At 43.0% G+C, this 27,103-nt stretch overlaps 2 protein-coding genes across 3 annotated transcripts; one reads left to right on the top strand and one right to left on the bottom strand.

The window, feature by feature from the left end:
• Positions 1-553: 553 nt before the first annotated feature.
• Positions 554-16,415, top strand: LOC146198624 (ubiquitin-conjugating enzyme E2 R2). Of its 2 annotated transcripts, none has more exons than XM_084594134.1 (5): positions 554-875; positions 1,269-1,355; positions 2,401-2,498; positions 7,050-7,184; positions 16,174-16,415. In XM_084594134.1, exons 1-5 carry the CDS (start codon positions 699-701, stop codon positions 16,337-16,339), a joined length of 663 nt encoding a protein of 220 aa, XP_084450260.1. In that variant the 5' UTR covers positions 554-698; the 3' UTR covers positions 16,340-16,415. The 2 variants fall into 2 exon arrangements, with proteins under 2 accessions (XP_084450260.1, XP_084450259.1); XM_084594133.1 differs by lacking the exon at positions 16,174-16,415 and adding an exon at positions 13,241-14,285.
• A 777-nt stretch (positions 16,416-17,192) lies between these two features.
• On the bottom strand, positions 17,193-27,024 carry LOC146198623 (ADP-ribosylation factor-like protein 15). Its single transcript, XM_084594135.1, has 4 exons — positions 26,800-27,024; positions 25,344-25,557; positions 24,573-24,769; positions 17,193-21,345 (listed from the first exon to the last, which is right to left on the bottom strand). The coding sequence occupies exons 1-4, from the start codon at positions 26,860-26,862 to the stop codon at positions 21,214-21,216; spliced, it is 606 nt and encodes a 201-aa protein (XP_084450261.1). The 5' UTR covers positions 26,863-27,024; the 3' UTR covers positions 17,193-21,213.
• Positions 27,025-27,103: the final 79 nt, after the last annotated feature.

The raw sequence follows: 27,103 nt of genomic DNA, 5'->3' as shown, positions 1-27,103 counted from the left end.
CTATATCGGTAGTCGAAGGTCGGCCGGTCTAAGGCATCGGCCAATAGCCAACCCCGACCTCGGTTCAACGTTGGCACTCCTCTAATGACGCGACAGCAGCGCGGTTTCAGTTCCAGCGAGTGTTGGTTGAAATCATGTTGAAGCCATGGAGGAATGAAAATTTGTACAAACGGGATCTTTCTCCTACACTCTCACTTCCCCCCTTCTTGCCGTACCCTCCAAGAGTGACCCATAACCACAAGCAACGTTTTTACCACAAGTCCCACCTGGCAAATGTCTAAACACAGAAGACAAACCTTACGAAAACTGGCGGCAAAGACGTCATTGCAACGTCGATGTCAATCCTGCTATCGGAAATCGTGCAAAGCTAATTTTGTCATGTGTGTCACGTGGACCATACGCAAACGCTTTCTGAAGCTAGCTGTCTATAAAATTTAAATGGTCAGTGAAATAACTTTTTAAATTTGTATATTTTTTTACTTCAATGTATTATTAGTGGTATCTTAGCGCAAGATTTCACGCTAAGTTCTCAGCTGTTGTTCCGGTTGTTGACGTCACGGACGACCATCTTTGTGGTGTTTTGACATAGCAGCAAGTTCGCTGCTTTTCATTGTGGTTCCTCTGAGGAACGGTGGTGACCCGGAGGTCTGCCGGCCAGTGCTTTTTTTCCTCGTGCCGCAGACCTTAGGCTCAGGAGCATGGCACAGCAGCCAACGAGTAGTGCACTACGTGCCCTGGGTTTAGAATTCAAGAGCCTCCAGGAAGAGCCCGTTGAAGGCTTTCGCGTAAAACTGGTCAACGATGACAATCTCTTCGAATGGGAAGTGGCCATCTTCGGTCCGCCCGACACGCTTTACGAGGGTGGTTATTTCAAGGTGAGCTTGACCGGTGCTACTGCAGCCGCCAGCGGTTCTTGCCTCAGCAGATGCAGTTGCTGAGTAGGCCTACGCCACGCCGCATCACGCGCCTCTATTTTTGGGAAGCGCATCTTTTGCGAAAGCCTCGCTGAGCAGCAGCCTTTCCTTCTGTCAGCTGCGAGGGGCTGAGCGATCAGCGATGCGGGGCTTGCGTACTGGCCGCCGCAGCCAAGCGCAGTGCTTGCGCGCGATGCATCGGATCTAGTGAGGCTTTGTTTAATGAACCTGCGTCTGGTGCTGGTTGATAATTGCGCGTCTCTGCGCGTCTAGCGTGCTGTCGTCTACATCATTGGTGTGTCCATTGATAGCTGTGCAGAGCGACTAAAACAGTGATCGTCTTCACATCTGCAGGCGCACATGAAGTTCCCTCCAGACTACCCGTACTCGCCACCAACGGTGCGCTTTCTCACCAAAGTTTGGCACCCCAACGTCTACGAAGTAAGTTGGCCGCAATTACATGTTTGTGCCTGTATCGATTTCACAAATTACCTCGTTGACCTCGAAATCTCTGTGATCGAAGTAATAATGGTAGGGAAAAGTGGTTTAAGCTGAAAGGAAAACAAAAGCGAGCGTCTGCTCTGAGCCGAACGCTTAGACCATCTAACGCTTTTTCTTATCGCTTGCCTACTAGCCCGTTCTCATGTGAATGACCTCTGCAGCGAGTCTGTTAAGAATGAGATTTTTGTTAGATCAAGCGGCGTTCATGCAGTCTGAAGTGTGGTAGTCAGTGCTGAAGCGAACATTTAATTGCCAAGCGCGTTCGAGGCTTACGGAGTGCAAGCTTGCGTAGTCGATTCGATGCTCATAGCGCTATTGTCGTCTCGCGCTGCTGTCAGACCTTTACATTGGGGGCATTTTATAAACGCCGCTATTTCTTCAGCCTCGAAGTTCTACAAAAAGAAGTGGTTGATCAAAATTTCAGGATGACTTATTTTATGCTTTTTGTATGTTCGGTTTAGTTGCTGGCTGCTGCTGCTGCTGCTGTTGTTGTAGTATGTAGCAAGCAGCCAGTTTACATTTTATGTCTAGCGAAGTGTTTTTTCTAAAAACTTACAAGCGTAGACTCCCGGACGCCGTGATGGTGAACCGCGCATCGCTTCAGCAGTGCAGGCCAGAACAGGTTTTAATAAGTAGATCATAGAAACGTGCACTTTTTCACAGTGCTCATTGTTTGCCAGCATGGCAGGTGCTGTGATGTCAGTGCAAGCTATGCATAAGTTGAACATTCATATTCTCTGCAATTTCGTGCTTTAGATTTTTTGTTGCATATGGCCCTAATGTATTGTGAGGTTTCATTGATGGATTCAGAAATGTTGCCAGTTGCTTGAGCACCACTAGCAATGAAGCTTTGAAAAAGAGGAAAGCTGTTTCTCCTAATTTCTTCCTCACTTCTTCACTCATTTCTTTAAGCAGCATACTGAATGCCGGTTACATTGCTCTTTAGTTGCAGCAATGTCCGAATGTTATTGTTTCACCCATTTAGAATGGGGACCTGTGCATCTCTATTCTTCATCCGCCCATCGATGACCCTCAGAGTGGGGAGCTGCCCTGTGAGCGCTGGAATCCCACACAAAACGTCAGGCAAGTGCTCGCCGGCACTTTGGGCCAAAATTTTTGTACTTTGTACATGTTATGTTTGCTTTCAGCACTTTGATACAGAGCTGTGCACTGGCACAAATAAACTAACAAACCTCTCTGCACCTTAGCTTGACACAAGAACATTTCAGGTGGTTTGAAGAGCTCCTGGTCACAAGTTTCATCCATATAATAATGTCACTGAAATCATGGGCATTTATAGATTTCATGTGCTTGTTGTCTGCTATGGATGCTGAGATATAAAGTGGCCAAAGGGAATCAAGACTCACTTGAGCGTAACCGTGATCAGAGTGATATTTATCGAATGAGCACACATATTTATAGGCTCGGGACACACAACACAAGAGTGCCAATAGACGAGTTCACATGCGTACAAAGCCATGAAACCAAAACAAGAACCAAAGCTTGCAGTATAGCTCTTTGAGACAAGGACACCTGGAGCACGAACAACCTTTTTATGCTGCATAGCCTGTATTTCCTTGAAACAGGGGAAAGCGTAGGAGCAGTATAAAAATAGTGGTGTCTGGAGAGTACCAAGCAGCACATCTGGATGTGCTAATAAGTTGCAGTGAAGTGCAGTTTCATGGAAGCGTACTATTTGCGAAATTAAATTATGAATTGTTATCAAACAATCTCATGTCGTTACACATACTGCAAAATGCTGACACATGGTGTGGAGTAATGCCACAGCTTGTCTTCCCCTTGGTGTTTTTTTCCTTTATAGCTCTATCCAAACTGTTTAGGGGACTGAATCATGGCATTCATAAGTCCTGCTGCAGAATTTACACTATAGTACATTTCATCGATAAGGCATATCATTCAAGCACTGTATGCTACATCTGTGTATTAGGCTTTATGTCTGAAGCACAAAACACTGCGAGTGTAAAGCAACACTGGTTGTTGGATCTTGTGAGTACCTGAGTTAGTGCTCATGAAGTAGTCAAATCGATTTTAATTTACTGCATCTGTACGAAGATCTTCATAGACATTAGCTTTCATTTCACTTATGTGTAGTTAGAGAAGGAAAAATGTGATGTTAGATATATGCAGTCCTTGTCAGAAGTTTGGAGCACACTTTGATGGTGGCAAGAGTGGGCTTGCTGATAGCAAGGCTAGGCCAGGTGAGGAAGCATGGTCCTTCACTTGTGCGATGCCTCAGTATTTGCAAGGGTGAAAGGGATGTGACTGCTTACCTGGCATAGTAGCAGCACCAACGACAAGCGTCACAACAGCGGCGTGGCTCGGCAGTGCTTCCATTCTTGCCGCAGTTACGTTGGTCTACAAGCTTATGGCATAAGCCGTACATTGAGGAGAAAAAGCAAATGCACGAACGCCTGGTATTATGGCACCTCAGAATAAAAATTCATTTGGGGCTAACCATGCTTTCAAGTTTTACACTGAAACAAATTCATAAGTCCTAATTTCATCTGCACGCTTCTCAAGTATATTTTGTTGCACTTTAGGCTTTTCCAGCAAATATTATTTTTCATTCTCCCCACCTGCAGTAATGCCTTCAGGCACTGCAGGAATCTGTAATAAAGTGATAAATAAATTAATGACAACACCTAATAACCTTTTGCTAATTTTTTTTTTTCCCATTGTTATGAACACTGTCCACTACTACACTGAGGTTCCTTTGTTAGGGAAAAACTGTCAATAGGCATCAGCTCTCATCTGCAGAAAATGTGAGGGAGAGCAATTTGCTAACCCCTCTTTTTATTCAGAAATTTGTTATGTCAGCAAAATGAATGTAATTCAACTTAATTGAGAGCTTTGTGCTTCTGCAGAAAGCTTGTCGACAGCATTAAATTTAAATGTCATTAGAGTTGACACAGCACTGAGAGGGCATTTGACACGTTTAAGTGCTTTCGAAAGCTTTCTTACCTGTACCCTTACGTACAGTGTCTCAATGTCATTAAAAGTAAGAGTTTACGAATAAGTATGAGCTTTAAGTTGGCAATTTTGAGACATAGCTGTCAATGCACATTGGGCAACTTTCCAGGCAGTGTAAATTGTACTCCCGGACAACTTTTTCTGGCTATGCAGGCAAGGCTACGGGGGCGGAGCTTTCATCACAGTGTTACTGCACCATGTAGTTGTGTCATATCTGGCCTCAGTTGCAGTTTCGGTTTCAGTTCAGTTTTCACTTGAAATAATAGTTTTTTAGTTGCCAGTAACACAGAAATGTCTTTCTTGAGACTACTTAGGCTGAACTGAACACAAATTCGCAGTTAATGTATGTCACGTGCTATGTGCACAGCCTAAAGAAACGTATTGCGGAAGTGTGCAGAAACCGGCAGGTAGACGCAGTAGAAGCAGTCTACATACGCATCGGGAAATTTCCGGCAGATTGCGCAGCCATCCCGTTTGCGCAGCGCAGTGTACTGATTTGAAAATGTACTGTGTTGACATTGTACTGGCTTGTGTATTAGTAATAAGGTGAACATTTTTGTAATGGCATAATATGCCAGAGCATGATCCACAAAATTTAAGAAGGGACTATATTCTGTTGCGCAGTGAGGTGATGCGTTTTGGCTCTGTAGCTTTGGCTGTTTAGCCAGAAAGAGTTGTCTGGGAGTAAAGTCTCGAGTCCTGCACTACTGTGTTTATCATATTCTCAAAATTCCTTTCAACTCTATGCAGTAGTTTCATTTCTAATTGTTGTGGCCAAATGACTGTGCAGAATGGCAGCAGAGGGGGTCGCCCTCAGCCCCATAGGCTTCAGCTTCTGCATAGTCCAGTTGTGTAACAGCTGCTGTCCTCAATGCAGACCAAAGCTTTTGTCTGTAGCAACTCTTTCATGGTCATTTGTACTCTTAAATTTAAAAGACCAATGACAAAAAAAAACAAAAAAACAAGTGAATATATAACAGTTTTTGCACTACTGCATTGCCAGACAAAAAAATGTTTATGACCATAGCCTAAAGACTTTCAGTAATAAAAAAAAAAAAAGCACATATAAGGGTATTGCAGCTTTGCATCATCGTTAGCAATATTTCTTCTATAAGCCAGCTGTATGTTTCAGTAGCAAGGAGAGTGGAAACAAGCCTTCGATTGCATTTGGAAACTCATGACGCAAAGCCCTCTTCAGTCCAAATGCCAATTCCTCGGCTGAGCAGTATCAGGAAGAGAAGGCCAGTTTGAGAAAAGTTTATGTTGCCTGTAGGTTTTGTAATGGCATATTTCACTTTGGAGCATCATGCCACTCGCATTTTGCCCTAGAGTAAGAAACAAAAAGTAATTGTGTATAGGTATTGTTCATTGTCCTTCTGGGCTGGAATATTATCTCTGTCTCTACCACGGTGCCCGCAGCATATGAATGGACGCTTGCTTATGTGAAGTGCATTCCTCCATCACCACTTTTGTTTTGATAGCAGCATGGGGATGTTGGTAATGCAGTTCATGGCATGCAAATGGTTTAGTCTAGGAAGGTAGGATACATGGCATTTTTGAGTGCTTGACAGTACAGATAAGACAATGTTTATCAAACAGTGGATTACTTTTTTTTTTTTTTTAATTAAAAAGCCTTCATTGCAAAAGGTTTGTCTTGAGTTAGCGGTATTCCATTAATGTGTTTTGTGCTGTCGCCTAGCATAATTGTGAGGGAATAGGGCATTGGAAAATTTTTCACAATACTGTTACTATGCACAGTATTTTTCCCATGTGGTGCTGATCTATACTCTGTTCTATACATCAAGTGCAATACTGCCAAAGCTAGAGCTCTTGTTTGCACTCCCCAATCTGCGATGAAACATAGTGCCTGCTCTTGATGAGAGGAAATAATAGTTGCTTTGTCTGCAAGCTTAATACATCTTAAATTTGCCATCAACACCATAAAAAGCCCCCTTGTTAGGGAGAAAAGATCGGATTCGGTGAATTTGTATGCTTTGTTTGTCATTTTCGTTCGTGTCGCGTTTTCACTGCACCGCAACCCTGCCAGCTGTGCCTTCCGCGCTGCGCAACGCAGCGGCCTCGATTGCCTCTTCGGAGCGTATTTTTTTTTCTATAAGATCCGCACTGCGAAGATGTTCAGGCACGCCAAGCAAGTTATTGCAAACGTGTATGCTCGGAATAGAGCCCGTTTCTGCAGAAACCACTCGGCCATGAAACGAGCACGTAGTGATGCGCCTCCTTTTTTTTCTTGTGGACTACTTCCGTAGCTTTCGCTGCGTTGCATCTTATGTATGAAATGGAGTATAGAGCCAGATATTGGTGCATGTGGTGTGTGAAGTCAATATTCCAAGGCTGCACATGGGCTTCTATAGCAGATGTTTTTTTTGGTTAGTTTAGATCGCTTGGTTTTTAACATGTACCAACGTCGCATAGCATGCAAGCATTTTTGCATTCCTCCACCAAAATGAGGCCACCACAGCCATGATTCTATTTAGACTATGCTGGGATTGGAAATGATACTACTTTGGGGTATAGACAGATTGTATCTCTTGCACAAGGCTTGCAAGATGTAACAGAAACAAGTTAGTTGCAAAAGCATAAAGATCTCGACCGTAACACAGTTGTGTCTTCTGTACGTTGCAGGACCATCTTGCTCAGCGTCATCTCTCTTTTGAACGAGCCCAACACTTTTTCTCCAGCCAATGTAGATGCTTCCGTTATGTACCGCCGCTGGAAAGATTCCAAGGGTGCAGACAAGGAGTACGAGAACATCATACGGTGAGTGTGTTTCTTCTAAATGAAAACCTTTCAGTGATAGTACTTTACTTCATAAATTCTCGTCTCAGTGAAGAAGATGCTAGGCAAAAGATGTGATTTGCGTCAGTTGAGAGGCCTTTGCTATGACACCTTGAGTAGGATAGTTTCTTTGGATAATTGCATTCCAGTACGGCAGTTACTTTTTCATGCCTTGCAGCCTTTTATTTTATCATACCAGTGCCTATCCTTGAAAGAAACAATTGCCTGGGTGCCATTGATGTGGCATGAGAGTGGTGCGTTTATTTTTATTTTTTGAAGCAGGTTATTGCCGAGTGTTATTGGAGCTGCTTTCTTCACTTTTTCCTTTATCAGCTATAGTGCTGAATAAGGATCACTTGGTGCTCAACACACAGGAGTACTTCATGTTGTCGTTTCTAGATAAATGGGGTCTCGTTCGTGCCTGGCTTGGGGATTGAACAAAGTTGGGTTCTTGTCAAAATATATTCATGTGGCTATCAAGTATTTCCAGAAATAATTAGAATTTCTCCTTTTCAAAATCTGTCTATTTATATGGTGTTTCATGTGAAACTTGATGATTGCAAAACCCACTGCTTATTCTTTGGCTTTAGATTCCTACAGCAGGTGTGATTATTGTTTGCATTACAAGGTCATAATGAGCTGGTCCAGAGGTAATTCAGAGCTAAGGTCTGATAAAAGAAAGAGCAATACGATTTGAATGCATACAATGTAGATGTCTTTTGTAGCTAGCATAGGCCGTTCACGTGCAAACACTATTTTTTTTTTTAGATTTGCTACTCCCCCAATTTTCCTTTTGCTTGGGCTGCAGTTAAGGACAAGCCAGAAAGTTAAGCAGGACTGTATCCCTATGCATAAAGTGAACTTTGTCAGACGGCTATGGCTGCATAGGTATTGGGTATGCTTCCTGAAGGGACAGATAGGACTAATTTAGGTTGACCTGTATCAAACGATTACTACATTCTGGTCGCAAAAACGGTACTCGCACTGAGAATGGAGCATTTAAATAAGATGGGAAAGGTGGGGGAAAAAAACGAAATGCAGATGCTGTCATCGAAGGCTGATTTTGGAGACAACTACGGTGCATCAGGCCAAGCTACATTGTCATCACTTCAAAAGGGAGTCCTATTCGGTCTTTGTCATCTAAAGTTCGAATTAAGTGGTGGGAAAGTCTTAAATGGTAGGAATGCATTTAATGGATGCATTTTCACCTTCATTTGTCCATCTGTCCATTGGTCCACACAGCGAGTAAATGGCATCTCAGCAGGCGAGGGAGTTGAAATAGATGTGAAAGAAAGGAAAAAAAAAAATAGGTGTGTCACAGAAAATACTTCTGCTTGATAGATTGCTGCAGCTGAAATACCCCCAATTACCCCAATTACCTCAGACAGCCAAGTGACTCATGCAAAAACAGATCCCCCTCCCCCCCCCCTGAAATGAACAGTGCTCATTTAAAGGTTAGCTTGCCGCTCGTGTGATGCTATCAACATCAGTGCTGCTAAACACTGGAAGCAAAATTTGCATGCAGCAAAGCACAAGGAGAGAAGCAAAGAGTCACAAACAGCGAGAAGAAAATTTCAATCTTCTCTTGCAATGATCACAGAGTCCTTGAAACATTGCAGGTTTCAAAGCATTTTGTGGTGCCCTATGACCGTGCGTCCCAACTGACAGCGAATGGACAGCAAGGAGCAGGCCACGAGTTGCGCTCGTGGTCTCTGTCACTTGGTTGTGGCAGAGCTACACGTGCTAAGCATTAGCAACACGATTATTAGTGGATGAATGCATCTTGCAACCACCTCATGCTTTAAAATAGAACCCGAAGGACCTTCAATGCCGGCTTTTTAAGTTGAAAATTGAGGCCAATGCTCTCGAGACATTGCCTGCAAATGCAGCTGAGGCGGAGCATCATCGTCGGTATGTAGCATACTGGCAGGAAGCCAAAGCCACAGAAGCGCAGTGCTACAGTTGGTAAGAACACACAAACAAGCTGCTTGTAAACATGCTGCAGAGATGTGAACCAAGGAGAACAGCCATAAAATGACACCACCGCAAACAGCACACTTCCTGTGTATGCCCCCGACCCTCCCCTGCTTTCTCACCTCTTTGCCATATGGCGCGGTGGAAGACTACACGAGTGCCGCGGTCCTTTTTTCCTAAATGTGCCTTGCCGGTCTCTCCTGGAATGCATGACACTATGTGGAAAATATATGCAGTTAAAAACAGTGCTTGCCCTGAGACACCAAGAACTGGCTAGTATTTTAAGACGACTTGTCATGTGTGCTACATCATGGTTTACAAATGATGAAACGGAAGAGTAGGAAAAGTTCCTAAGTAAAAAAACCTTTCTTGTGGAGTTCGGTGTATATGGATGGGATAAACAAGGCTTTGAAAAATATGCATGCATTTCTGCACCGGAGTAGTATAGTCTCAGCACGGATCAGACTGCAGCATTTTGCGTGGTAGCATATAAAGCTTGTTTGGTCAAAAAGGCATCGCCATTGCTCTAGCCTTGGATTTGAAAAAGCATGTCAGCAAAATTGGTGGTGGCAGCAACCAGAACTAATCGAGACATGATGCTTAGGACTGAATTTTCAAATTGCTGCTGGTATTTCGGCAACTTTGTTAGTAGTTTGAGTTCTCGTAATGCACTCGTGCAGTAATACGAGAATAAATGAAACTTGTAAATTTTGTTTGCCCTTCCATTACATTAGTACATTAGTTCCGTAAGTGAATATTCAAGATTGGCAGACGTATCGGCACTTTGTCACTGTCACATTGCAGTAAGCAGTCTATCCGTTCTTGTTGTCATTGGTGAAAGGCACATAATATACAAGGTTGCAGCTAGGAATGGGTTACTAAAAGAGAAACGTTGAGACAGTTTGCACCTGCGCATTAAAGTTGCTGCGGTTTATGCTGCAGTTGCTCAGTCCCCTTGCCTCACTGTTCTGAAATATATTCTAAATTAGCAACTGCAGTCCTAACATCATACAGCAATGTCGTAATGTGGGTAAATAATGCAAATAAATGGCGAAAGTGCTTTGTCTACTTGAACATCACAAATAACTTTACTTGAGAATTTTGCCATGGCATCAGTAGCAAATCAAGTCGCGTATAGAAACATGAACTCATGGTTAAAGATCTGTTTCATTGCTGCAACAACAAATATAAAAAGGGCTCAGCATTGCATATTAAATGAGGCATGTATTGCTGTAAAGACAGTTGCACATTGTTAGCAGCGGAAAACTCGCTTCTCAGTCTGTGCTGTTGTGCATTGCCATGGCTTTTCTTCTACCGGTGGTGTTGTCTGCTCAGCTGACATGTTGCAGTTCTTTTCTTTCTGCTTGCAATCCTTCAATCAATCAAAGTGATCTTTATTTGTATGCAATGAAATACATAAAGAATATTTGGACCGATAGCCGCGGGGCTAGTAGACGATCCAGTACAGAATAAGCTTGATCAGGCAGCCGTAATGAGCACACAGAAACACACACACAAAAAAAGAGAATAAAACAAACAAAAAGAAGTGTGTGTGCGAGTGTGCGTGCACATGTTTTTCACCTTGCTGTCCTCTGCTGGTCTCTTGTGTGCTGCTTGATTGCGACCACACTCTGGAGAAAGTCCATTCTTAAGAAACTGACATTTCAAGGTTTTTCACTTGCCACCATGTACAGGCTGCCTGTAAATGCTGTCTACAATGTGAACTTTCCATTAGGATGCTAAATTTGTTCTGCACCTTTTATAGCTCTCTCAAGCTACCTCATTCATGCCACTCCATGTTGAACCGTTAATGCCTGCGCTTGTATGGCTCTGTCACCCTGTAACGGCTGTGCTGATGTGAAACGCGAAACAACATGTTTTTTGTCAGCTTGCCGCTCGGCTCTACTTGTACTAGTAGCAGTGCTTACCAGCACTATAGTTGCCATAACCACTAATGGGTAACTGATTTCTGCTACTTTTTCATGCGCTGAGGGTGCCATTGCAACAAAGCAAATTTTACCACAAATCTTTCTCGGAAACTACCATAGGATGTCAGTGCACATGAAAGAACCCCAGGTAGTTAAAATTATATGGAGCCTCATATGGCGCTCTTCATAGCTTTGAGCCGCTTTGGGATGTTAAACCCCATTAACCAAGCCATACCTTTCTAGTTGCCAAAATAACCTATGCATATGCCAGTGCCCCGTCCTCCCTTATTTTGATTATCCTGATAAATCCTTGTTTGCGCACATGTCTGCTTTGTTGTGCTTTTGCAGTTCTGTTTCTTTGTTTATTTTGTAACCAATTGGCACTGTGGGTACCATTAAAAAATCAGATGGAACTGATGAGAACAGCCTAGCAAACAGTAATAAGGACTTGATGGTGGATATGGGTGCGATTGCAGCTTGCGAGACTAAAGTACTGCTCATCTTTCAGCAGCTATATTTACTATGTCACTACTTGGTCTTCCCAATGAGCGCGTTTCAGTGACCGCTAGAAAATTACTGTGAAATAACTGTTTGAGGGAAAAAGATTCGTATAGCTGTTAAATTTGCTGCTTCAATTTAACTGAAAGGAAATAAACTTGCGCTATAAGAAGAAGAAAGAGGCGTGACAACAGGACAGAGCGCAAACTTCCAACTGGATTTATCAGGGAAACTGTACCTACATAGACAAGTGATATCAGATATGAAAGCGATCCAAGATAAACACTTCTTCACACAACCAGCAAAGACCCACTGCCAAGCAGGGCAACAACTGCATATATCTCAGATTATCACTGAGGCCAAATGTTGCTTGCAGTACTAAGAAAGCCGAATGATGAAGGCAAGGTTATACCAGCAAATGCAGACAAACACACACACATGCAAGACTGTGCGTGCGTATTGCATGTGTATGTGTCTCCTCCTGAGTGTGGATGGTCCTCCACAAACTGCCTGCACTTTACTTTTTAACAGCACATTTGTCATTATATGCATGGTGCTATTTCTGCTCATCATCACTCACAAGGCGTGAAACTACAGTGGCATGATGACTTACTCTGTCTTCCCTTGAAGCATGCCTCTGATTGGTTGATCACTCAATGCCCTGCATTAGCAACGCATGTAGCAACCTCTGATACCACTCTGCCATCATCCTCCTTTGGCATGTTCTGATTGGTCTCTTCAGACATCTCCGTTCTCGATTTCTCCTGCCACATTGTGTAGTGACAAGCCCACAAAAGTTTTGTAGAATGCTGTCGTGTTTAGAAATTGTGTACCTTTCCTGCTAAGTATCCGCACCTCCCGCAAAATAAGTTGCATTTCTTTGAACATGCGTGGCGCAGGGCGCAGTTTATAAGAGATAATTGATGCCTTTCTCTTGCACCGGACCAAGCTGGGCTGCTGATATGGATGAAGGTGTTTTGCTAGGGGCGTGAAAGGAAAGAAAAGTTACAAATGGCACGTGCAGCCCCACAAATTTCATTATGATGGCATTTGCATTGCAATAACCAGGCTGGTACTGAGGTGACATTAGCATTTCAAACCTTTGAACTGACGAATCTGGACAGTGGCATGCTGGATTTAGGAGTATTGGGTCAACTAAGGAATGAATGAGACTTTGAACTTATAAAAATTTCATTACCACTTCGACTTATTATTATTGTCAACAGTCACAATTTCAGCTAGATGGGTAGAGCAACCCTTATAGAATGTGAGAAGGGCTTCTGGAGCAGGTGATAACTCGGCTCTGTAAAAAAGGCAGCTTTTGCTGTAGTGGTTCATTTGTCACTGAGGGAAAGCCTGTTTTCTTTTATTCCATGTTTCTTTATATGCCTAATGTTTTCCCTGCATTTCCAACTTCTGTCGGGCCATTTCTGTCTAGTGCCTTGTTCCTATGACATTCTCTTTCGTCCTGTGAAAACATTCTTGTGTGCTATAGGTCTTGGTTTGCAGCTGTGTTTTGGAAAGTGGCGTGCTCACAGTATGTCGAGATTTCTAATGGTCCCTGTCCTCTCCTTCCAACTCCTGCTCTCCGTTCTCCCACTTGTTGTCCCATTATTTCTCCTGGTTATTCACCCACAGGAAACAAGTGTCAGCCACCAGACTCGAAGCTGACCGTGACAATGTGACTGTGCCAACAACCATCGACGAGTACTGTGTCAAGCACAGGCAGAAAGTGGCTGATGACTCAGCGACATCAGCTGAAGCAGACATGACTGACTTTTATGACGACGACTACGACGATGACCTTGAAGATGACGACGAAGACGAAGAAGTGGACGAAGAAGAAGATGCTGGACGCGGTGATGGTGTGCAGGTGGGGCGGCGCAGCACAGGACCACCCCATTACAAAGACGACGACGATTCGGGCAATGGTGAGTCCTGATTGCCTGCCCCCGAGCGACGACAACAACAACGACCTGAAGGCACCACTGTTGCTGCCAGCACTGGTGAAGGCCTCGCAAGGTGTCCAACTCCCTTGAGAGCAGTCACCAGTGCAGCCACCAGGGGATTGTGTTTCCATTCAGGGATGGACGTTTCGTTTCTCGGGACATGGGTCGCGCTTGCCGTGGGCATTGTCCCCTAAGAGCGTGTGAGGAGGTCGGTCATTGCTTTGTCAGCGCCTGTCTTCTGTGTTGTCTGCTTTTAATTTCAATTCTTCGATACTTGTGGTACACAGTGTTTGCTGCAAGAGCTGTGGTGTCATCGCTTTGACCTTTGGTGGTCAGTCTGGCCAGCCCGAACCATACTGCTATTGACCGCTACGGCCACAACGTCCATTGACGATCATGTGTCGGCGTGACTGCAGTTTTTTTCAAACCATTCTCTTTTAGTCTTTTACTTTCCCCCACCCCCCCTTTTGAATCAGTTCTGAGCAACTATTTATAGACGACGGAATGTGTGTGCAAGTTCTGGCTAGTGTGTTCCATTTGCTTTTTCTACGTCTGATTTTTTTTTTTCCGAGTGGAACCTTCTCTGAATGTTTTTGTCATTTTTTTTCTTTTGCGCACACATACACTGTTGGTGCGCGTGATGCAAGAAGTGTTAAGACATGTTAGCTGGCTGCAAGTTTCATGAAGACACGGATGAAGGCAGTGACTTAACGAATAAACTGGTGAAAGATGTGCTGGTGCGTCCATCTGTTGTTTTTTTTTCCTTTCTTGCATGCCTTCTCTTTCTGCAACGGTTAGTTTGCAGGCACATTCACGTACAGCATCTGACTTCTGTTATTTTAGCATTGAAAAACGTGTTTTTTGAAGTGCTTGCATCATCTGCCAAAGTTGCTACCGAGTTTATAGTACTCTTTATCTGTGTTCTATCATACCTTTGGTAACTATTCCTCATAACAGGTTTTATATGTGAATTTCTTCATTTTGTATCAGTGAACACAATGAATGATTGTGTACACAATATCCAGCTATTTTAGGTGTCTGCTTCACATTGTTGATGAAAAGCATCATTTTAGCCGATCATTCTTGTTAGGCTGAAATCCTAGAAATGGCTCCTTCAGCTGCAAACATATTTGGTGCAATAGTAATACAATCACTATGATGAAATTGAACAAGGTGTGAAACAAAAATGGTAGAGATATATAAGAGGACGCATTTTTAGCTTGTGACCCCCTCTTGATACTCATTTTTTTTTTTTATGTGCTGTTGCTATTAATTACCCCTGGAAGCCTCTGTTTATTCCTTAATGTTAACAAAATTAGAAGATTCCTATATCTCCTTGGGAATTGTTGCACTGTGTAAGTGGTGACAGAACGCATTGAAAGTGGGTGTTTACACACTGGTTGCAGCAGTGGTGGTCGTCGTATGCGGTGCTAGGTGCCCATCTTCATCTTCTTTGCAGCAGGCCCCTTTTCATCAACCGCTGCAGCGAAGTATAATGAAACATGCATTCACAGCGAGAGCGGGAACTTGGCTGTCAACTTGCTTTTGTTCAGAAAGACTGCCATAGCATGGTTGCAGCAGCAAGTAAGGAGTCAAATAGACTGAAATTAAAATATTTCTTGTTTAAATATGTGTAAAAAGGCTGAAGTTGCCGCCATTCCCCAGGACCAGGACCACTCCTTTCCTATAAAAAACCTGCCTGTTAGTAATAGCACTGTATTGTGTTTCAGGACTAATAATAGTTACCTGCAACACTGTAATGTAATGTAGAGGTACAATGTTAGGATGCTCATTCCCTAGCTTCATCAGCACATTTTAACTGAAACACATCCTATAGAGGGGCACATTTCAGCGGTATTAATCCCTTATTAGTACTCGCTTAATGAACTCTTTGCGCCACTGCATCAGACTTTAAGGAAATGAGAGGATGGGTTGCGAGCTCATCACTTGAAGCTGTATATTGGACTAGGTAGAGCTAAAATGCTCTCTAAACATAACTGCATTAGCAATGAGGTCTTTGCATAAAGTACTTGCCTGGCTGGTAGAAGCTGCAGAATTTCGCTGTTTCAATGTTACAGGTTTTATTTTGTGCTTTTGGTGACCCATAATATACATTGCATTTTTGAATATTGCCATTAGAATGAAACAGGTTGTTGAGACTGCACCAAAGAGTTGCTCACGCAGAGGAAACTTTTTTTTCTACTAGGGGAAGTTTTGTTGGTATGCTTGGAAAGAGATGTGGAAATATTGTCACTTTGAATTTAATTTGCTAATGTATGTTGTAATCAGCACTAACGTAGTTGATCTTGGCGCATTTTTTCTTGGGTGGCCATTTCATTTGTGAAGTCTGGTTAGCACTGAGCTCGAGATTAGATCGGCCCTAGGCTTTATGAGAGGCTTTGGTTCTCCTTGCAAATCTGAATTTTTGTAACATGGTGTGGTCATCAATTATTATTTCCTCCATTTCCCACCTGTAGTCTACCATTGGGGCTTGTACCACGAGACCCATGCAATTTTGATGGAAGCGTATAATATAATGCCATGTGCCGTGGGAGGTTGTAGGCCAGCGCTTAACATTCGCCGAAAAGCTTTAGACATTGTGAACATTTTTCGCTGCCACAGGAAGTGTGTGGCCGACAGCCGGTTAGAGGCAGAGAAGGATGGCGTGCGGATACCAGTGACTGTGGATGACTATGTCGTCAAGCGCCAAGAGCCAAAGCCAGCCGAGACATCGACTGACCTCACGGACATCTTCTATGACACAACAGATGATGATGCGGGTGACTGAGCAAGCCCTCGAGAAGTAAACAGAAAACTATTTGAGGCTGCTTTTTTTTTTTTTTGTATTTAGACAGTGCTGTTGCTGACATCAAAATAATTCTCTCCTTGACATAATTAAAGTGTCTGAGCAATAATTAACAGTACCCTTAGAAGTAGCCCGTTACCTGTGAGAGTACAACTTGCTGCCAGTCCTCCATCTGCACATCATGACCCTTGGCGAAGATATATAGTACAGCATATTGCTGCATGCTGTGATGAGGCAAGCAGCATCTGTATTGCATGGCAAGAAGTGCAGACATACTAGTTTGGTTTTGTTTATAGGGCTTAACATTCCAAAGCAACTTGAGCTACGAGGGACTCTTTAGTAGAGGGCTGCAAAACTTTTGACCACCTGGGGTTCCTTAATATGCACTGACATTAAATAGTACATGCATGCCTTGTTTTTCGCCTTCATCGAAAAGCAGCTACTGTGAGAATTGAACCCTTAATCTTAACACACACACACACACATGTATATGTATATATATATATATATATATATATATATATATATATATATAGTCGAGCACCCTAATGAAGTTGGCAGAGCATTGTGATTGTGGTACTTTAGTTGTCAATTTGAAAAACCTTTAATTTTCCACAGCAGAAAATCTGACTTGGCCATGACTTAGAAATGAGCGGAAACATAACAAAATGCAGCACAGTAGAGCAAGCGGCATTTTCTAATTTTGGTTCGTTAGGTATTGAACCTAAATAAAGTTTTGCATGGGAATTTTTATGAGTATTGCTGATTGGCCATTTGGATGTTCAAGGTGATGGAAAGCAAGAGTTGGAAGGTGTTCATAGTAAAAAGTCGCTGCAGAGAAAGAACACGCATTTAATGTTTACATTCTGGCAGTCCAGCATGTCTCTTAGTATACCACACTTTCAGCCTCCTTTGGTTTTCGCATTAATAAAATATTGTCTGTGCATGTTAAAAGGACCCAAGATGGTAAAATTTATCCGAAACCCTCCACTATGACGTCCCACGTGTCCTGAATTGCTTTGGGATGTTAAACCCCATAAACCAAGCCAGCCTGTTTTACTTTATAAATTCAAAACAAGGGCGAACGTAGGAAGGCATTCACAAACCCCTGTAGTGAATTTTAAATGTATGCATTTTAATTGAAAGTGTTGGCAGCACACAATAGTAACCTAATCTATTTTGCAGTAGGTAGAGTTCCAAGCCCTTTGCAAGATTAGGTAGTGCTTGAAATGTACTGTAGGTTCGGTCAGGCGGATTAGCATGCATAAAAGTTAAATGATGGGCAATCATACAAGGAGTTTTATTGGCTGGTTTATCTGAATGTGAAGCATTGCAAATCTTTACAGCTCAAGATTAAACCCTGCTCACATTTCAGGGAGTAGTGTTAGAAGAAACGAAATGCAAAACAATCCCAGCAGCCAAAGCTAGGAACGCCTTGTTTCAATGCAACACACTGACAAGTTAAAACTGTAACAGGACAAAGAAAAAGAACACAGGTACATTGTGCTTGATATACAGAATTCTGTACATGTCCTGGCTGCAAAAGACACAAATGCAGGATACAATATTCAGGAACTTTCTCCTGAATGTCCAAATAAAAGGCTGTAGTTAGCAGTCCACCTAAGCACAGCCTCGTAAATGATGGTTTAGTTCAGTGGTAAAAGGGAGAGAACACCAGTGTGAAACTTGAATGGCTTGGCTTTTTATGATTGCGTCGTCAATGCAGATATGTTCATGCCATGCCTAGCCCAAAACTGAACCAAGCCTGGTTCTGGCAAGAAAGTAACCTTTCATGTCACAAGAGCAAAAGAAAAATGGTCTCAATGCTGCTACTGTTCTAACCTCAAACACAACGTGAGCCTTTTACAAGATGCTCAGGAAAGCAACTTAGTATAATCTGTCATCTGAACAGCACAGAGTTCCAGCACTTGAGCTAAGTGTGCAGAGTTTGCAGTGAATTAAATGGTCATTTGCCACAAAATGGTAGGCTGTTTGCTGGCAATGAGTAAGACACAGCCTGTGCCAAATCTCCATGACCTGCTTCTGAGTACTCGCAGCAAGAAATTTTGTGCGGCATAGCTCAGTAATGGCAACAATGTAGACCAGTACAATGACGCAAAGATATGCTAAAAACCTATAAACGAATGCTGATAAAAGAAGCCAGCAAAAATACCAGCTGTGTCCGCAGCTGTAGAGTATAAAAAGACTAGAATAGAGTAGTAACTTGCCACCTTCTAAAACAGTGCAGTGCATGTAACACAAATGCGATGCCCTTGCTTGCAAAAGTAATAGCCAACCAAAACCAAGTGTCTGGCAAATGTGATGCAGTTGTGCTGCTATGTCAAGGGAACGGCACGTGCTGGTCTTAAACACATACTGCGAGAAAGCAAGCCTGTTTGGTTGTAAGTTCGGCAGTCGCTGCCCCTCGCTAGACATGCAGGCCCGCTGCCGAAGCGAACCCCCTACACAGCTGTAATTTTTGTGCCTCTAGTGAATTGACACCAAAAGATTTACACAGAGAGGCTGCAAATTAACACTGATGTGCACTTGCCCAAAGGCATGTTCTCGGCAGAAAATGAAAGATTGAAAGGTTTTTGACTCTGCCTAGTACTCGTGCATGTATGCTCAAAAATACTTTCCTCATTCACTGTGCAACACGAGTTGACTGTGAATAGCGATCAATCTAACTGCCAAAAAAACTTTCCACCATGATGCTAACACCTTTGTAACTTTAAATGGAATGCAGCAAGATGTGCGCAAGAAAACGAGTTTACCAGGTGCAGTTTATCTGGTTACTCCATGCTGCAGTACTGCCTGCTTATACAATTCATAAGTAAATATATTCACCGGGCTATGGCCACATGGGCCAGAAAAACATTCGAAGTGAGGCTTCTTAGCAGAAAACGCAGGTTAGACAAGCTAAGTTCTCTTCATTTGTCATCATCTATGCTTTAGCCTATACAAATAGAACTGGAAATGACCATTGTGTGTGACAACTGAGAAAAAAAAAATCCAGCTCCATTTACTCGTAGCAAGACATAAAATGAGAATGCAACAGCCAGGACCACATGAAAGGAAATAATTTTCCCATAACATGTAAATGTAAATTTGGCAGCTGAAAGGAGTCATCAGTGTGTGCTGAAACATTGTGTTGCTCACTGAACTATAGACTATCTCCAGCATACACCACATGCAACCAATCCTGTCGTTACCAAAGGAAGTTGGCCTCTGCCACTGACTTTCCCAGCGTGGATTGGCTGCGATAGGAGTGGCTGCAGGCAGCTGGTGTCTCTTGTCTGATCATGCCTACCAAACCATTCTGCAATCTTTTCTTTTTTTTTTTCATTCAATCATCGACAGCTATTAACAAGTGCTGAGGGCATAACATATTAACATTGGCTTCAAGCATCTTAACTTTGGCAATGGACAGACAGACAGCTGCAACAACAAGGTATGCAGACTACTGCCAGGCTCTTTCCTGGGAATCACAGAGTACATCTTGCCATGGAGTATTCTGTTTTGTGATCTCCACTCGAGCCTTAACACAAATGCACGAAAATTTGGAAGCTCTGCATGTGTTCCACAAGCAAATACAAATTTTCTACTCAAAAGCAGAAATATGCAAACACTATGTGGAAACAGATGGCATTGCTTGGTTTCTTATGTCAGCAGCAAGCTCGCATAGACTCACTCCTTGGTGCAGTATCATATTGCACTGCAACACAGCACAGGACACACGCGGAAAATCTAATTTGCAAAGCAGCACAAATATGCCGGTGAGCAGTGAGCAACCAAAATGTAAATCACACTGTTACAGAAGTTGCACAGGCTGCACATATAGAAATGTCTTGGAGCACAGGAAGATCCTTTCCAAAGCAAGAGGTGACAGACGTTTTAGCCAATTATTGGACAATGCACATGCTATTCATTGGCATGGGCCACAGTGTAAACAGGGCCAGGCACACTGGTTTGTCCATCACAATACCAGGTTTACTGGCACAACCACACTTATTCTGAATGGAACCAATGTGACAAGAGGCGACAGCAAAAATTGAATCCAATAAATTCACAAAAACGCAACATGCAATAATTTTACCAAACGAGGGTTGGCAGGGAGAGGATAGACTTTTCTTGAGGTGGAAACACATTGAGCTCATAACAGGCACAAGTGATGAGCTAACATTGCAGTTGGGGCAAAAACTCCAAGGAAATTAATGTAAGAAAAATTTTATCCTATGTCAGTCTGGTATAAACATAGCTATAAGTGGAAAATCTTCCTCCACGTGTACATCATTGTCAAAGCACAGATGTCGAATGCAGTGGTGAGATATCCATGCAGTGGGTTAAAAGTGCCTCAAACGCCAAAGGTACAGATATGCACGGCTCTCAACCTTGACCCTTTACAAGCGGCCAATTCTGTCAAAGCAATGGTGCTCGCAGGTACCAGAATCATGTTTAGCCTGCATACTGCAAACACAGCCACAAGTATGATGTGGCTCCTCAACAATAGTTTACCATGTGCACCCTGTTAGTCTCGTTGCATATGTTTTGTCAACACTTGCCCGTGTTTTGACAGGCAAATGCGATGTCAAGTGTTGGCAGCACGTAGGCATGCAAGGTCTGTCCAGAAAATGATGACAGCGTCACCACAAAACAGGCTGGTGCCCCAAATGTCGGGTGAAATTCGTCGTGCCAGACAGGCAAAGTTGTATAAAAACAAACTACCAGCAAGTTTCATCGCAAAGAACACAACTATGCCGGAGGGATGGTGGGGAACACATCTGTCTGCAAAGTGTTGGTTGGGGGCAAGCGCTGCCCTTGAGCATTTCATGCAGTGCATCTGCAGTGGCTCGGTGCTACTTGATGGACGCAGTCATGTAACCAGTGAGCATTTCAAGCGCCTTGAGCACTTCCTGGCGCTGGCCCCGACAACAGGACAGCACAGCTGACTTCCGACCGTGCATCAGGCCCTCAAGTAGTTGCTCCACCTGTACAATGAAGGATGAGTTTCACCCAATGCAACAATGCTCTAACTGCGGATAGTCGGTTGTGCATCTTCTCACGGCACTCTAGGTAAACTTCACACTTGAAAAAAGTGGACAAACACTAGGTTACTTTGTATGTGTCTCTTTTTGTCAAGTGTGAAGTTTCTGCAGCGTGCTGTAAGAAGGCAGGTCACTCAGAGCAAACTTGTGTTACACATCAATGACTTCTGAAGATGATTGTTAGGTATGCTGCAATAGGTTTGGTTTGGTTTATGGTGTTTTAACATCCAAAGGTGACCCAGGCTACAAGAGACGCCATAGTGGAGGGCTCTGGAAATTTCAACCACCTGGGGTTTTTTAACGTACACTGACATCACAGAACATGCGGGCACTTTGATTTGCGCCTCCATCGAAAAGTGGCCGCCGCAGCCGGGATTCGATCCCGCATTCTTGGGCACAGCAGTCAAGCTCCCTAACCATTATTGAAAATCTCGTTTTCATTTTTATTTTGTTTTCTAGGTTTGCGTGAATAAATAATTTAGTAGCAGATAACACAGCTGTAAATTAAGCCCTCGGCAATAAAAGTTTACTCGTACTCTTTCCTTTCACGACACTCGACATCATCACACTGCAATGAAAATCCTTTAGTCTGTAAAGAGACCCAAAGTTCTCTTTATTGACGTTTTCGGATATGATGCAAACAATATTTTGCTAGAACCGCTACATATTTGTGGTTAAGAGGGAGTGTGATGGAAACAACAAGCCTCATGCAAGTGAAATATGTTCACAAGATCACTTTGCGTATTATACTCTGCCGACGGCAGAGCGGCAAGCTGCCACGCTATTGCCTGAAGTGAACTCTACATGATGGGCATTTCCTCTTCTGCTCTGCACTGATTTAAAGGGGGGGAAGGTGAGTCAGGTCGTTTTATCTGATTTCAACAACAAAATCTGTCACACAGGGCAATAATTCAAAGCTTATAAGAATTCTCAGACGTTGTAGAGTTCCCGAAATTAAAAGACATCCTTAAAATTCTCTTCAGTGCATCTTTAAGCTCTGCCTTCAAGGGTATAATGCGACAGAGTTAATGGCCCCCATCTGTGGCTCTCCTTGTGGGTCCTCATTCGCATACATGTTTCTGCCCACTTAATTACCAATCCCTTAACTTGTGCCTCCAATATCTCGCACATTTTTATTGGTACACACTCCTAAGCTACCACATTATCCAGCTACAGGTTGTAAGCAGCCACTTGACAACCACGCCATACACATGTGCCTGCATGGACTAGGAGTTGCGTGCCTCACTCGGCACCCAAATGCCCTTTCCTATTGCACCCTTCCAGCCTCAAATTAGCAAACTGAGTTGGCAGGTCCTCCTAGTTCTGTGATATGTGGTCATGTATCATACAATACATTGATGATTCAGTGCTCGGTTATGCCACCTGCTAACTGCCACCTGCCACAATTTATCACTTACAATGCTGACAACACCGACACCAGACTTTCTGCAAGACAGGGCCTTTAATGGTGTCGCATTAATATCCAGCTTTGCCAAAAAGCTGACAGCCCTGCCCCATTTACAACAACCCTACTGTTAATCTTTTTTTTCCTTTCCCTGATATTACCAGGAAAGCTGCCACCTATTCACAAATACTCATTGGTGTACAAAGTTGAAAGAATAACAGAAACCACTTCTTTCAGGTATTTATATTGTTCTGTCAGCCCCTCCTGTCTTTTAGTGTGGACAAATTCCCTGTTTCTGACTGCCAACGATTTTAATGGCATAAGGCAATGTATTTCCAGGCAGCTAATAGGACCCAGCACCTACCATGCCAGTCATCAACGCCACCCACCATACTGTTCCTGGAAAGCCGCATCATAGATGTCACTAAGGGCAGTGGCATTAAGCACCGAAAGGAATGCAACTGCAAAATGCTTATGCATATCACCAGGTGCCATTCAGTACTAATTTGCAGCCGGGAGGAAGCTGACATGATCTGACAACCTTTACATTCCTTGCCAATTTGCAGTGTCAATATACGACATTGATACGCCATGTGAAACTTCTATTGCTTTAATTTTGTCAGCAATATTTGTTTTTATATAAACCTGTCACATTCTTTCTTTTTTTTTATGAAAACAAACATGTAGGTGTCTCCACTAAGAACTTTCACTTTATATGGGTGTTGCTTACCCTAGTGTTGCCTCTGGTTTCGCACTGGGCCTCTTCAATTTGCTAAGCTTGGATTCTACACTGACAGTGCGAGTTATAAACATTCAAACTTCAATCACACAAATGTGCCGAACCCACCACCTTCATAAAGAACATGAAAGCTCTAGCACATGAGGAACATAACTTAGGCTAAATCTAATCACAGGAAAACAAGCTGCTCACCTGCTGGGTGCCTAATTTGCTGCCTGAATAAAGAGACACTACTAGACAGTATGCAGTAAACTACAAACCTAGCCAACAAAAGCTTCACAATGCCATGAAGTATTTAACACAAGGAACTAAACATTTTGTGCTTTTGTTCTAGAAGGCAGCAGCACAGCATCGACAAAGGCCAGACAGGTAGGAGAAGGCAGGAATGGTTTATCATCAGTATTTCCAGGTGCAACCTATTATGGCAAATACTGCTAACTGTATGTTCATGCACTGCTGCAGATAAAAGCTCTGTACAGCCTAGTGTAAGATTAGAGAGTTACCTATAGTATTTTTTTGTATCTAAAGCATGTCAGTTACCTATACGCTGATTCCCAAGCCTCATATCACGGGGTTTTCTTACACAGAAGGAAGCGATAATAGTGAGAAAGAAAGGGCACCATATAAAGTTCGTTCCTAGCATTTGCTGTGGTGGCTGGAGACATCTCCACATCTACTAAGCAATTCTTCGTCTGCAACCAGCACAACTTCATACATCAAGCATTCACAGCCAACATAAAAACCTTTAAATATCAATGGTGTGAATGAAAAATGGTTGCAATATTACAGTCCCTCATCTCAACAACTACAAATGGACATCATCCTTTTTTGGTGTGTGCCACACCATCCCATCACATATAAAATACATTTGACCATGGTGTTGTATACTCACTATTTGTTACCTGATAAGGACCCATTCATAGCACCATAGTGGAAAGTGGCATACTAAAATGATGCCTGCCTCCACCCCAGTTAATTTAGTATTTTAACAAGAAGACATAGGGTACGGCTCGGAGAGGTTCACACCTGTGCTTGAGTAGCGCAGCCTGATACATCGGAGTGGGTGGCCAGAACAACACATGGGCGCCCTTTCAGCTGGGGCAGCACTTCTGCCAATGTCTGCCGGGCTGCCTGTAAGGAGGTCTCACCACCAGCAGCGTCCAACACGAACAACACTCCGTGTGCATCCCCGAAGTATTCCTGCCAGAATGGACGCACTGAGCCTGCACGACATTGTCAAAGAGTGCAATCAGGACAAGTGTTGATGACATTTTTGTTATCATCAAGAAGTCCACAGCACCCACCTTCTAATACAACCAGAATGGCCAAAGGCAGACACAAGGCCATATTCTTATGCAATAGCATGAAACTTGCTCGCCACGAGCCATGCAGTATTGCAGCTAGAACCATTGCTTCAGGAGTATGGTTAAACCATCATTCAGGTTTGTTCTCATTTTTCTCTTGCAGGTGGCAGAATGCACAACTCACTAATGCACCATCACTACATTCATTTACTATACTGTTCGGGTACCCCACTTCATATTATTGTTCCTCAATTTCTTTGTTTTTGTCAAAAAAGTTAACTATAATTTTTACCTCTGTTGTTTTGTATTCTTGAATAATTTATGCTTTGTATTGTTTTTATTGTTGTGATTTGCCCTTTCCCTCTGTAATGTAATCTATACCCTAGGGTAAAATAAAGTAAGAGCATGCTCCCATAGTTCAAGCAACTGTTATCTCTGTTATTGCACAATAAACGGAGACCCGACACAAAGAAGCGAGGGCAAAGTCACTTACCACCCAGTTCCTTGATATTGAGCACGGTGTCATTCACAGGCAGTGTCTTGATATTGAAACCTGTGGTGGGCTCAAGGGAATCACTGGGCTCCCCCACCAGTGTGGCCAGGGCTGTTGATTTTCCCGCACCCGTGAGGCCCAAACAAAGCACCTCATATTGATCACGGGGTTCCCGGCCAGGGACACTGCCGCTACACGTCAGCCACCGGCAACACTGCACAACACAGAGATGCGAAAAAATATAATTTTGTTTTTTAATAGACTTCTAACTGTGTATGCCAGAAGCTCAGCGACTGCACTTCTTTAAATTGCACACATTGTGCAATAACAATAAAGCAGAACGCTAGCAACAAGCCATTAATATAAACCAGTTATCTGTGTAATGTCTCAAGCTAACCATGTTGGCGTGTACTAAGATCTAACACAATGTTAGCTGTCGGGTTTGCGAGCTTAGCAGTCTCCAAAGAGCAAATTTGGGCTTGTGTTTTTTTTATTTCTTGTTCTTCGCGAGCTTGATTAAGTTGACTATTAATTTATTTGTTTAATAATGTGCGGTCAAGGCCCCATTATTGTCACCATCTCGACACTCTTTGCATCATCGACTGCCTTTTGGAAGTCAATGATTATACGGCGCACACTGAAAACCGGAGTGAAAGCATCTCGGTTTACATTTGCAAGCAGTATTTTTAGATATCCGAAAAAAAAAAAAAAAAAGTGGTAGGCTCTTTTAGAGTAGTCGGGAGAATAATGCAGACGGTGTAAGAGTTGCTTCTTAGGTATGTTTTCATCATAGGTAGATTTCGGTGCAAGTTATTATTTTTTTAAATTCCTTTTCCTTTCTTTATTCCGAAAATATTTGTTCCTTGGTCTCTGTCACCCGTCAAAATCATTTCCAAATCATTTATCACTGACATTGATTCCTAAAACAAAATTAGGTCTGCACAAAAGCCTGATTAGTCTCCCAATATGGGAATGTACCATATCTAATGAGGCTAAACAACATAAAAAACAACTGTACAAATTCAATTAGTTGTTTTCCTTCTATTCTCTGAATGCATGAGTACGATTAGCAGACGTAAACAAGCATACAACGCTGGGAAAACAAAAATAAAATGCCGCCTCAAATTAAGCGGGCAATTTAGCGGTCTTCACAATTAAGCAAATCTAAAACTCGCAGCCGCAAACGTCCGGAAGCCGCAACACGGAAGCATATCAGGCCGGCAATATACAAACATTCTCACCGCGACAGTGAAAGGTCGACGGCCGCGACCTTTGACGGTCACAAAACCGCGCGCAACAGTAGCTACAAAGCTAAGTCGTAATAGAGTTCCAATGCTTCATGTCAAACATAAAACAACAGCAAATTATTCTATAAGGTCCAGAAACGATCAGCCTTGTCCCTACACTTCAGTGAATGATATTTGTTCCAAAGCTGTTTCTCCGATGAAGCACTGACCCTTCGGAAAGCGGTGCGACAACCGGCAAAGCCCAGCTGCATGTTCTCGACGACTTTGGGCATTTTGTGGGGTTTCCTCGAAGGCGCCCTACGAGCCCACCACGATCACCGGCGGCGAGTCTCTGCGGCACCTTCGAGGAAAGGCCTACAGTTGTTGACCAGAGACCACAAACGAAGGCTGCCTACAGCGCCATTTTTCAATGGGCGATATTGCTAATCTTGCTGTAGAGAAGTTAACAACATATAAGTCAGAAGAGACCTTGCATTGGGTATCTAACGTGATCACCTAGCGGATAAAAAATGA

This window comes from Amblyomma maculatum, chromosome 2 (assembly GCF_055883805.1).
Source record: "Amblyomma maculatum isolate TAMU_Amacu chromosome 2, ASM5588380v1, whole genome shotgun sequence".
NCBI classification, from domain to species: domain Eukaryota; kingdom Metazoa; phylum Arthropoda; class Arachnida; order Ixodida; family Ixodidae; genus Amblyomma; species Amblyomma maculatum.
The sequence above is the reverse complement of the archived record's forward strand: the minus strand, read 5'-3'. Positions and strand labels throughout refer to the sequence as shown.